General features: G+C 33.7%; 1 protein-coding gene across 2 annotated transcripts; it reads left to right on the top strand.

The window, feature by feature from the left end:
- The first annotated feature begins 359 nt into the window (after positions 1-359).
- LOC113856416 (F-box protein At2g32560-like) lies at positions 360-5,058 on the top strand. 2 transcript variants are annotated; one of them, XM_027488224.1, is made up of 6 exons: positions 438-1,652; positions 1,722-2,181; positions 2,334-2,413; positions 2,613-2,791; positions 3,222-3,296; positions 4,500-5,058. In XM_027488224.1, the coding sequence occupies exons 1-6, from the start codon at positions 1,507-1,509 to the stop codon at positions 4,685-4,687; spliced, it is 1,128 nt and encodes a 375-aa protein (XP_027344025.1). In that variant the 5' UTR covers positions 438-1,506; the 3' UTR covers positions 4,688-5,058. The 2 variants fall into 2 exon arrangements, with proteins under 2 accessions (XP_027344018.1, XP_027344025.1); XM_027488217.1 differs by having other exon boundaries at positions 360-2,181.
- Positions 5,059-12,687: the final 7,629 nt, after the last annotated feature.

Genomic DNA, 12,687 nt, shown 5'->3' with positions numbered 1-12,687 from the left:
AAATAGTTAAAGAAAATATTAAAAATCAAAATTACACAATATAAATTAGATTGGTAAAAAACACAGTTAAGGAATGATAAGATGTTCCTACAAGAAAGGTGAGTGGTATGTGATGTATATAGATTGAAATTATAGTAGACATGGTTGCAGTGAAGCAATCCTTGACGGCTAGCCACCATATTCTGATTTAATGTTAACTGTTCCCTACGTTATCCAAAGACGGCTGTCTTTTTTCCTCCAACTTGCAAGAGAGAGAGAGAGAAATTATTATTATTAAAATACAATTTTAATAAATAAACTAACATTATTCTTCCTTAATTCGTTCTATATATGTTTATATTTGGATAATTGATTGGATCACAGAATCTAGAGGTAGAAATGTGTGTTGACATCCACGAAATTCTTGGTTTAACCGTAGCCGCCCATTTGTTTTGTTACATAACATAAATGACTATTTTTTCTTTTCTATTTTTCATTCATTACCCATCAACTGTTTGCTAAATTGCCTCAGACAAAGCTGGGAGTTCTTTGAATAGAGAGCACAATTTTGGTGTGTTGAATGGTGAAGAATTTCTTGGGTAAGGAGGTGGAGAAGAGGACCTACCCACCTACCCACCACCCTTCAACATTCATCACCATCACCGATCCCTTTTAATTTTCTTCTTCTGTTTATGAGCACACCACCCCAAGAATTGCTGTGTTGTCTTTGGCTTTGGTTTGTTTTTCCTTTGCTTTAAGCCCTTCTTGGGGTGTGTGTGGACCTAATAGTAGTGCCTCAATTGCAACTACCACAGATTTGTTATAGGAACAAAATATTCCCATAACAAGATTTATTATTCATTTTACCCAAGAGATTCTTGAGATATGGGTCTTTGCATCTAGACTTATCTTCATCCCCCTCCTTTTTTTTTTATCTTGTTGTCTTGCCAAATCCCATTTTCCATGTGTCACAAAACCTGATACAGATCTTGGTGCCCCCACTTTTATTAGCTTCCTGGGTTCAACTCCTTCATAGGACCCATTACTACAGGTTCAATCTTTCATTGAATGACAGCTGTTGACATTGTCTGTACGGTTCTGCTCCTTTTTGTCGTAGGAAGCCAATAAGAGGGAGAAAGCTGTTTCGAAGGCTTGTTTAATTATCATTTTCTTTGTTACTATTATACATAGTAACATAAGAGTGGTTGTTGAAGCTTTCAAGTCAAGGCAATTTCCACCCCAGTTCGTCGGTGTGGTTGTGTCCTTGTTCAAACTTTGGCGTGAGGAGGCCCACCATTGGGTTTTGGTGGGCTTTCTTTGAACCAATAAAAAACCCATCTTTAAAAGGTGTTTGAAGATTCCAAATTTGCTTCAGTTTGGGTTAAATAGGGAGGTTTCATGATCTAAGTTATTGCCTTTCCACCATTGGTTTCTCCACTGACTTATAGTCTAGTCTAACCTCTCTTTCTCTCTCTTATCACATATGCCAAATTCAATTTTGACCCGTAAAAGAATTCCCTTATTCTAATGCTACTTTACTTCATTACTTGTATCTCCTTCTTCCTGTTTTTAAAGTCCCTCCTTCTCAAACCACTCCCTTCATGGGCAACTGAGATGAGGTTGCTTTCCCTTTTATTTTGTCAAGAGTTGTCTGTGAAAACAGTGTCCCAGTTGTTCAGGAACCGCTTTTGGCTTGGTCTTCTTTGTCAAATTCCTCAGAGGATGTCTTTGGTGAGGAAGAGTCTGAGTTCAAGAGTAGAGAATGTTGAGGACAGCCATGACATGTCAGTGTTAGACTTGCCTGAGCTGGTCTTGGATTGCATTCTTGAAAGGCTTCCTCCCCCTGCACTGTGTCAAATGGCTGGTGTTTGCCGTTCCTTGAGGGAGAGGTGTGTGAGTGATCACCTTTGGGAGACGCACATGAATCAAAAATGGGGTAGAGTTATTGGTCCTGCTGCTTATAGGGAGTGGAAATGGCATGTTGCTTCAAAAAGGAATGTTGGGGGTCTTAAACATGGCAGGCAAAGGGGCTTGATGAGATTCATGTCTCTTCGTTGGCCTTTTTCATTGATGAGATCGAAGGTTGATGCCAATAGTATCACCAAGCAAAGGAGTTCTATGCCTGTTGGTTTTATCATGAACTGGTATCTTGCTCTTGAATCTGGCAAGTTCTGGTTCCCTGCTCAGGTCTACAACCGTGAGGTATATTTTAAGTATTAACCCTTTTGTTCTTTTCCATTGAAAATTTATATCTGCCATGATAGCTACAAATATAAAAATAGTTGCTTGAATTTCAATGGAATTTAGTGGGTTGTGTTTTCTCACAAGTTACATTTTTGCTGTTGGTGGTGTAGAATGGTCATGTTGGATTCATGTTATCTTGCTATGATGCTGAGCTTAGCTATGATCCACGAACAGATACCTTCCAAGCCAGGTATTTGGCATGATTGTTGGTGATCATATATTTACTGTGTCAATTCATTGGGAGTCTATCTATATTTGTGTTTACATTGGTTATAGTCTGATAAATTTGACTAGCAAGTTTGAAGAGCTTTTAAGGAAAGCATAGGAGGAAAATAAAATGAAATTTAGATCTGATGGCCTAATTATTGATTTCTTGTTGTATAATACAGATATCCTCCGCATGGAAGAAGAGCAGATGCTAGAGAGTGTGGCATCCCATGGGAAAGGCTAAGAGCACCTCCTGTTGATACTTCTCCACACGATCTTCATATCTCTGAATGTTTAAATGATTTGCATCCAGGTGATCACATAGAGATTCAGTGGAGGAGAAACAAAGAATTTCCTTATGGTTTGTTCCTTTTTCCAGTATCTTGTTCTATATTTTTTTTTTAATTTGTAGTTTTTTTTCCATTCAAAAGGTCGACCCAAAAGAGCCATTTAAGTTTTTAACAAAAATAACCGACAATGGCTGCATACTGTAGGACCATATCTAAATCTCTTAAAAGAGTAAAAAGAAGGCAGTTGGATCTACTTTAGGTCTTCCACAGAAATTTGATTACCCTTCTCTTAATCTCCATTTCTTTTATACCCTTGTGGAAAGATTTTGATGATTGAAAACCCATTTTTGTATAGTGTTGACATTCTTCTAGGCTCTACCCTTTATGTATTATTCCTTGATTGATAAAAGAGCATTTCTGGAGTTCATATTATAAGTATATGATTGGAATTATATTAAGGTAAAATGAATTGCTGCATGACGAAATGCACCTTTATGGCAGGTTGGTGGTATGGTGTTGTAGGTCACTTGGACTCATGCGATGGGAATGAAAATTATTGCCGTTGTCATAGTAGTGGTGAGTTAATTTTAACTTCCTTTTGGATAATTGTTAATATCAATCATTATTTTTTTCTTGTTCTTTTTCTCCCCTCATAGCAGAATAGAATTATATTCTGGCCCTGGGTATGATTGTCTAGTTAAAGTTTGAAAGGACAACTTCAGAATTTGTTGAAAAATGGTTGTGGGATTAGGATGAATTCTGTTTCTTAGATACAACTTAATATAAAGATACAAAATGGGATGCTAAAGAAATATGATGCTTAGAAATGTCGATGAAAGAAATTAAGTCAAGCTTACAGTTTGCTGTTTTATTGATTGAATATATTAAAGTTATAATAATAATAATAATAATTATTATTATTATTATTATTATTATTATTATTATTGTGGATGTTACGCATGTGTAGTTAGTTTACTTCGACAGACCAGACCAGACCACAAGTTTGGGTAGGTCTCTTTCTGGATTCTAATATATCTAAACGTGGACCACCTGCTATGCTATTTGGCTGGTCCCCAAGGCATATCATGGTCAGTGTGTCATCATTTCCACCAACACATTGATAAGTTGTGTCTCAGTGGATACATTTATGGCCAACTATGCTAAAGTACTTGATTCCTTTTGTAGGCTGTTTCATTTCTAGTAGGAATCTTTTGCTTTGTTGGACTAACATGATTATTTTAATTTTCCAAAACACTTCCATTTTTTCTGATCTTCTTAATTAGACTCAATGACCCATGATATCCTTCTAAGTTATCCCCATCCCCTGTGACATTTTATTTCACATTTCCTTCATCTCAATAAAAATAATAACAAAAGTAGGAATAGTAAATAAAATAGCACCAATTTTAAAACTATGCCTCAGTAAACAAAATCAAGTGCTTATTAAATACTGGATTAATTGCCTTATGTTGAGAAGGCAGTTTTGTTTGCTATGAATTTTGAGGGATGAAATTTGACAAACTTGTGCTCTTGGATAAAATTTTGTTCTTTAGATGTCTTCAAATTATCAATATATCATTCTTATAAGAAAAATTTACATTTATAAAGGCGGAAAACGTAAAAACATACAACATTACTAAACTACTAAAATGATGCTGACCGACTGCTCAGTTTTACTGCAAGATTCATGGCATTGTCATAGTTATTTTATAGCCAATCCCTGAGTTATTTCTTGAGATCCAAACATAGTTTATTTGATGCTAAATTTGTTGGTTGCAGATACTGTGGTGCTAGAGTTCAATCATTACACTCCTGGCTCAAGATGGAGGCAGACCACTGTTAGTAGGAAAGACCATAGGGAAGAGGGAAACGAGGCTGATGGCTTTTATGGTGGAATAAGAAAGATTAAGAGCGAGGCTGAGATTTCCATTTGGAAACGTCTTTGGCCTTCTGAAGTCTTGGATTAGTAGGCACTGGATCTTATCTAATTCTTCTCCACTTAGCATGATTTCAAAATAGAGGCTTTAACTGAAGCATTGACTGGTTCTACAATCTGCATTACACATGGAAATATACAACATTAAGTCGACTTCAGATATTTAGGCCAACCTGATTTCTTTTCTGCCTTTTAATTGTCACATTTTTTCGTAAGAGAATTTATGCATATTCATGTGGCTTCAATCATTGTAAATTACTCCTCATTTACGCACAAATGATGTAGAATATTCATTCCACTATATATAGAATCTAGCTGACGATCACAAATTTGTAGCTTCGAACTCACATAGCATTAAAGCTTTCTTCCCAATGAATGAAGATGTAGTTCAGGCATTATTTATGCGCAAACAGTGTATTGCTATGTGCATTAAGTATTTTCCCTCTCTTTGACAACCGAATTTTCTTCTTGCTCTGAGTTTTGATCCAGTGCCATTTTAGTATTATCCATTTTCTATGTCATTTAATGTTAGCCCTATTAGCTTTTGTTATTTTAAGAAAGTCTTAAACGGACAACAATGGCCTAAAAAGGTGATGTGGCTAACATTAAATGGAAGTTATATGTTTTACAAAGTTGACACGGCTTATTATATAGGCGCTGTTGTTACTGGGAGAGTGCCTGAGAATCTGATGCGGGTATTGTCATACATCTGATAGTTCTCTTCTGGTCCAAGGGAGAATAGAAATTGTTCCCATGCACATCTCAAAACAAAGGTACATACCAGAGAGAATCAATTTCTAAATACATTGGTATAATAATCTTACAATCAGAAAGTGGACAGAGCAATAATGTAAATGAATCTAACTGCTTATTCTAGCATGAAGTGGTGGCTCGATCACTTCATCTTCCTTCCCTCATAGCCCAAGCAGAGAAAGAACCTTGGCTCGTAAAATGCCAAAGTGATTTTGGTCATATCACTGGTTTTTTTCATCTCTATATAAATGAGATGATAGCATCAGTGCCCCGAGTTTCAAAGTCTCCTCAGGAATGCTGGCTTCTTCAATACTGCTAACTTATGCTTAGCACTTGCTTTACCATTGCTTATATTCCTGAAGTGAAACGTCATTATTTGCACTCTCTTCCTTTTCCTGGTGCAAAAATTAACTCTTTCAAACTCATCTTTCTTTCTCTCCATAGCAAGCTAGGTAGATGAGGTTGCTTTGGCTCAAAAGGCTCATTATTGATCGGATTAGGATCCTCTCATGTGGAAACTTTACTGTAGAAGGGTGCAGTGTTAAATCCAGCTGTTCAAATTTATTAAAATATATTATTTAATAAAATCTTATATCATAAGAATATATATTTGATGGTTGAGATTTAACGCAGTGATAGTGTCACTGTAAAGGATCTCTTTCGTGATTGACCACTCTCACCTCTTTTGGAAAAACCAACCATTTGGGTTCAAATAGAGTATGTGGGCATCTTGAATGGATTAAAATAATTGTTCCTCAAACTATGACTTGAAAAGGTTAAGTCTAGATACCAATCCTTGGGACCTTGATGGAGATGCAGTTAAGCTATTTTCATCCTCATATGTGCTTGGAGTTGTTGCTCTGTCTGGAAATCACAGTGCACCATAGAAACACTCCTCAAGGCTGCAGCTGCTTGCACTATGGACGCATCCATGTAGGAAAATTCTTATGAAAAGGAGATGCCCATCTGGTTTGACTGAAAAACCTTGGACGACCAAAGGCTCATTACTGAAGGAATATCAAAGATTTATAGAATATAATGACAGGAAAGCTTAGAAAAGAGTTGGTGTGTTAGGCGCTATTTGGCCTCAGTAAATGTTTTCTATTTGCAAAGATTTGTACGGAAAACCCTCAAAAAAACTTTTTTTGGTTCATGAGTTTTACTTCACGAAAAATTGGCTTCATAAATCACACCATATCATTCAGCGGACGATTAAAGTTAAATTTTTAAAAATCTAATTAATTAAAAGATTTTTTTAATGACTATATTTAAAGTTTTTTTTTTTAGATCTTTATCTACTTCCTTTTTTTTATTTACCTTTGAAATGAAGGGAATTTGGATTTGTATTAGAAAAATATTTCTTCAACAGTTATTAAGAATAGGGGCACGATATACTAATATAAATCTAAAATTTCTTACATTTGATTTGAACTTTTCATTTAATTTACATTTAACGGGTTATGTAACACCTTCAATTTTGTGATCCTTGTACAGAAGAAAATAGGAATTTTAATGTAGGGTATCTTACTGTAGTGAGAAAGAACGTTTAGAATCAAGCTTTTTGATACTCTCTCGCTGTAGTTAGAATTCTGTCATTACAGCAGCGAGCTCTTCACTGTAGCTAGAATGACAGACAGTAAAGAAAAATTTTGTTCGGTTTTTTCGCTGCAGTAAGAGAAGAGCTTGCTGTAACGAGAATATTACGAGTTAAGGAGTATTTAAGGGTCTCCAACCTAGAAAATTGAATCACAATCCAAAAGTCTTGACCTCTCATTTGTTCTCTCTAATTTCTCACCCTTTCTTCTCAGAAATCTTTCTCTAAAACTTAATCTTCCTTTGAATTCAGGCTTGGAAACTCAACCATTCAGACCCAAGGAACCTTCACCCTTAAGCCGATATCCTTTATTGGAACTTTGTGTCTCTCTCTTGGATCTCTAGGAAAACTCGATCTAAGAGACTCATTTTCAAGTAAGGGGACTTGATCCCAAACCCTAACTCATTAATATTTTAGTTTGAAAATACTAAGTTTTCTATTTGGACCCTATAATACTAAGGTTTTCTTAAAAATCTAATGTGTAAAAATAGAGAGTTTGACATGAAAATCCCATGCTTATTTTCAAAATCAATTAAATACAATTTGTAATGAAAGCTCTAGACAAAACTATTTCTTTTACCAGTAAATCTTGTTAAAAGGTAATTTAAGATTTACACATTTGATATTTTTGAAATAATAGATAAACTATAAATATTGGATGATGCCAGACTTTAGGATAGATGACTTTATTGTTACTGAGAAAGTGTGTGTATTGGATTGTACGATTAGGCTAAGTTCAGAGGCGTTCGACCTTCGACACATTGTTTTGGTTTGTGGTATGAAATTATTTGATGGTATTTCTGTGTCAGATGATATAATGAATATGGATATTGTATGATAGTTGGATATGCTAAAATTGATAGATTTATATTATTTATGAAAAATGTGGGAATGTTCTCATATGAAGAAAGAGTTTTATGTATGAAATAGAATGATATGACTTGATAGTGGAATTATGAGAAATATGATTATAATACGTGAGCTAGAATAGATTAATGGATGTGATTATGATACAGGTATTATGATACATCGAAAGGTGTACTCATAATACATGTATTGTAATACATTAAGTTATATGATCAAGACTCATGCATTATGACAAGTTGACCTATGAGAAGGATATGGAAAAGAATGAGAATAGTCAAAAAAATGTTGAGAATAAGTATAGATAATTACAAAGATATATTTGGGGTATAGAGTACAGAGAAGATTTGAGAAATCTTGAGGAAATGAGGGTGGTGAATGCGAATTGTAAATAGGTGCACAATGATTTGCTGAAAGTAAAAGTATTCACAGGCCACACATTTATTTCCTGACAAGACTCATGATTATACTTTTGTTAAAAGGGGTTAGATCAGTACACGTGTATCCGTGTTGCTACAGCTAACCAGCAGCTATCTATGCTATGAAATACTCAAAGGATCCTAAGGGCAATGAATGTGAAAATGTAATGAATATGAAGTAGTATAGAAATTGTACAATCATAATATATGCATTATAACATATCGATTGATGTTGTTATTATATATGTGTTATAATACATCGACAGGTACGATTAGGACACATGTATTATGACATGTTGATTGATATACTATAATACATAAATTACTGTGAAATTATATATCATAAATGATTGTAAAGATGATTGATTTGTTGGGTGTGTGTGCTTCATTATGACAATGATTTATATGCTCTGAATGTTATTGTTGATCAAATACATATATATTAGATAATATTTTCAATATTATGTTTATATTTTCTTCTGTTGAATAAGAGATTTAGTGGAGTGAGAGATACTCACTCCTTACTAATATTTTTCAGGTAATGAAAGTGAATAGATAAAGATGGTTGATCCGTTCTAAGTTCATAATCTAGTGACATTGTGAAAGAAGATTGCTCTGTAGGATTTAGAATAATTTGAAGAAGTGTAATATTTTATTAGATTTATATTTTAAATTGACAAGGTTCTATAAAATACTTTAAATGTTAGTTTTAGAATTTTAAATTACCTTGATAAATTTTTGTTGCAATTAATAATTTTGAAGTTTCATTATATCTTAAAATTATGCGTATACATTGTGAACCAATATTTGCTAGACAAAAATTTATGTTTTATTTATCACTTTAAAGTCTTGAAATTATTCTTTTGAAAGTTTTAAAATTTGCATAAGAAAAATATGAATTTTTCTTTTATTCAATTCTTAAATCTATAAAATAGAACAAAATTCTCCTATTTTTTCCTTTTTGTCATAAAAATTTATTTATTTTTAAATAAAAAAATGAGGATGTTATAATGAGAATAACCTTTCTTCATGATTTGGTAAATAGTCAAGATATTTTTTGAGGTTGGCAACTAGTAGGACATTAGTAATAAGTTTTGTACATTTTTTTTGTCTCTTCCATAACGATGTCTTTGCATGTGATTCAAAGATAATATTGTTCCTCATTCAAACTTTCACTTTGATGGATTGGTCGATATTCTTGAAGGTGCTTACATATTTGGCCTACGATTGCTACAACCGCTATCCAAGTACCAAATTTCACTCTTTTCATTACTAGGATCTTGTGTAGCATAGAAAAAAATGTTGTTTTCAATCATATTCTTCAACAAAATCTATTTGATACTTGTTTTATTACGATGATACTTTTTCACGTGTCCAAATTTCTTGTAATGTTGACATTGTAGTTTTTCATGATACTGACATTCTTCTTCTGCATGATTTATCCTCTTATAACTATTGCATAGATGATATTTATCTTTGATTGTTTTTAGAGAAATTTCTAAAATTCTCTTTATTTTGAGAAGTTTCTCCATTAATTTTTTTTCATTCCCTTTATTTTGAGCCTAGAATTTGAGCTTTGATTAAAAGACATTTTCAACTAAGTCTTCATCATGCATTTTAATCATTTGGATCATATTTATGGGGAATAATGATTAGTATTTTTTTTAACAATTTTCTTATGAAGAAATATTTTCTCACAAACTCTCATTTGATTGAATATTTTTTTATTTTAAAAAAATAATCTTTTACGTTCTTAGACTCTTTCATTTTTAATAATTCAAACTTTTATCGTAGAGTTTGAAGTTTTACATGTACCTTTTCGCTTACTTCAAACTCTTCTTATAACGTAGTCCATGCTTCTTTGACTATTGTAACACTCATTATTCTTAAAAAAATTGTATCAGTAACAACTTGTTGTAGAGTAAATAAGGTCTTCAAATTTATTTTTTTTTGCTTATTTTCTTTTAATTCTTTTCTTTGAGTTGTAGTAAAAATGAGATGTTTGTTAAAGTATTGAATTATTGTTTTACAATATCCTACAAATTTTGGGAAGTGAAATATGTTTTCATTTTTGTACTCCAAAAATCATAATCTTTACCATTGAAAATTGGGACCAAGAGAGATGATGGTTGAATAGTTTTAGCCATGGGTTAGAACAATTTTAGAAATGGTTTATTATTACTTTTTGTTGGGAATAATATGGTTATATTTTTATGCTCAGTACTGAACGTAGCTCCAATGCCATTAATGATTTTTGGTGTAAGTGATGAGTAAAATTGTTGAAATATATTAGTTGAATAGTTAAAAAATTGATAATTGAAGAAGTTTAGGTAAGACATTCAAGGAAAAAAGAATTAATAACTTGCTTGGTTTATACATTTACAATGTCATATCATGTCTATTAATAGACATCCTACACCATTATATTTGGATGATTTAATAATATTCATAATGAAGTATCTACTTCTAGGCCTGACCATCATGAATCCCAAACTACTTGCAGCGATATTTCTTGTAACACCTCAAATTTTGTAATAATATTTATTGATTAGTATATATATATATATATATATATATATATATATGTATATGTATATGTATATGTATATGTATTTAGATGTGAGTGTAAATGTGACAGGATGTTGGAATCTGCATTAAGTGCGTAATGATGATGTTGTGGGTATAATGTATGTGGATGCGTATATATAATTGGATTGGATTGATTGGGCTGAAAACAGGCTAAGTGTAGATGTTGCTGTAGGGCATTCTTGCCGTAGCGAGAGGCTCCTAGGCGTGAGGCATAAAACTGTGCCTTTATCGCTGTAGCGGCAAAGCCACAGTTCAGGTTGCATTTCTGGGTGCAATCTAGCTGTAGCGAGAGGTTCTCCCTGTAGTGACATTCTGCAGAAATCAGGGTGTAATTTTGTCTGAGTTTTTCCCTGTAGCGAGGGAGGGAGTCGCTGCAGCAAGAGTGTCGCTACCAGAGAGGATTTAAAGGGGGTTAGGGTTCAAGAAAGATTATTTCTCACCTTCCCTTTGAAATTTCTTCTATTCTCTCGATCTAAAACTTTATCCCACCGATTAAATTGCCTCCAAATCCGTTCGGGGAGCATGATTGAAGGTTGGATTCGTGTTGGGAACACTTGAAGGACAGAATCCGTGTGGGGGAGCGCTTCTTGGTGAATTTAGCGTGTGGATCTTCGATCCGAGATAACGGAGACTCTACCCTATCTGAATGTGTTGTGATTCTTGTGTATTTTGTTGATTATTGTAATATGGCTGAGATAGGGGATAAGGATTGTGTGTTTGATGAAATTTGATGTGCAATGTGATGTGTGTTGGAATAGTTAGACCTCATGGGGGTGATTGTGTGTGATGGAATGCCATTGATTGGTGAATTAATGTTATTGTGAATAAATGAGGGCTATGTGCCGTGTATGGTGGATAACATGTGGGCTATGTGCTGTGTAATATGAATGAGTATTGTAATGTGTATGAATAAGGCATGATTAACGCTAGTGTAATGTGCTGTGAATGGTTCAGTGATACACTAGGGTGTGGAAGATGAGGACAGTAGGAATACTTTGGAGAAAAAAAGTGGTGGTGACACCGACAGTGAGAGTGGGTGTACTACGGGCTACACACTCTCTTCCTGACTAAACCTATGATCACTACCTTTGCTGAGTGACTCATGACTGCCCACGTTGTATCAGTGAGGTGGGGGTAACTTGCGACCATTTATAGTGAAAATTTGTAATCACAATGTCACCGTGAGCGTGGCAGTGTGGTGTGAGCGCGCGAATGTATATAAATGTTTGGTGCCATGAGTGCATCGATGATAAATTGAAATAAAACGTGTGAAAATGCTGTTTATATTTATATTGTGTGAAGTATATGCAAGGTGAGACTCTATGCTTGTTGTATTTTAAATAGTGTAGAGTACTCACCCTTACATTCTTTTTACAAGTAATTAAGACAATCAGCACCGGATTCAGTGAAGGGACGGATGAACTACTATAGGACTTAAGTTTTATTTTGAAAATGTTGTATTGAATTAGTTTTGTAGCAGTTATTTGATATTAACTTGTAACCCTTCCCTTATTTCAAAATACTTTATGAAACTTTTATTATTACGAATTTGCGAAATTATTATTTATTTGAAATTAAATTTAAGGTGTTATATTTCTACTTTTGGGTCTGACTATCATAAAGCTCAAACTACTTGCAACAATATTTCTACTTCTGGGCCTGACTATCATGAAGTCCAAACTACTTGCAACAATATTTCTATTCATCCTATGACTCCTACCATATGGGATCTTTAGTTAGTGTTTGTTTTGGTTGATGTATTTTCTACAGTTGTTCTTCCCACGCTCTTATTTTTTTCTTTCAATATAAAAT

This window comes from Abrus precatorius, unplaced genomic scaffold (assembly GCF_003935025.1).
Source record: "Abrus precatorius isolate BTA unplaced genomic scaffold, Abrus_2018 Scaffold1, whole genome shotgun sequence".
In the NCBI taxonomy this organism is placed as follows: Eukaryota; Viridiplantae; Streptophyta; class Magnoliopsida; order Fabales; family Fabaceae; genus Abrus; species Abrus precatorius.
Note: the sequence above shows the minus strand (reverse complement) of the source record. Positions and strands in the feature narration are given on the sequence as shown.

Coding starts and splice junctions, on each gene's coding strand:
- LOC113856416 (XM_027488217.1), top strand. CDS start 1,507: ATGCTACTTTACTTCATTACTTGTATCTCCTTCTTCCTGTTTTTAAAG. Junction 2,414..2,612: donor ACAGATACCTTCCAAGCCAG/GTATTTGGCATG, acceptor TGTATAATACAG/ATATCCTCCGCATGGAAGAA. Junction 3,297..4,499: donor TTGCCGTTGTCATAGTAGTG/GTGAGTTAATTT, acceptor TGTTGGTTGCAG/ATACTGTGGTGCTAGAGTTC.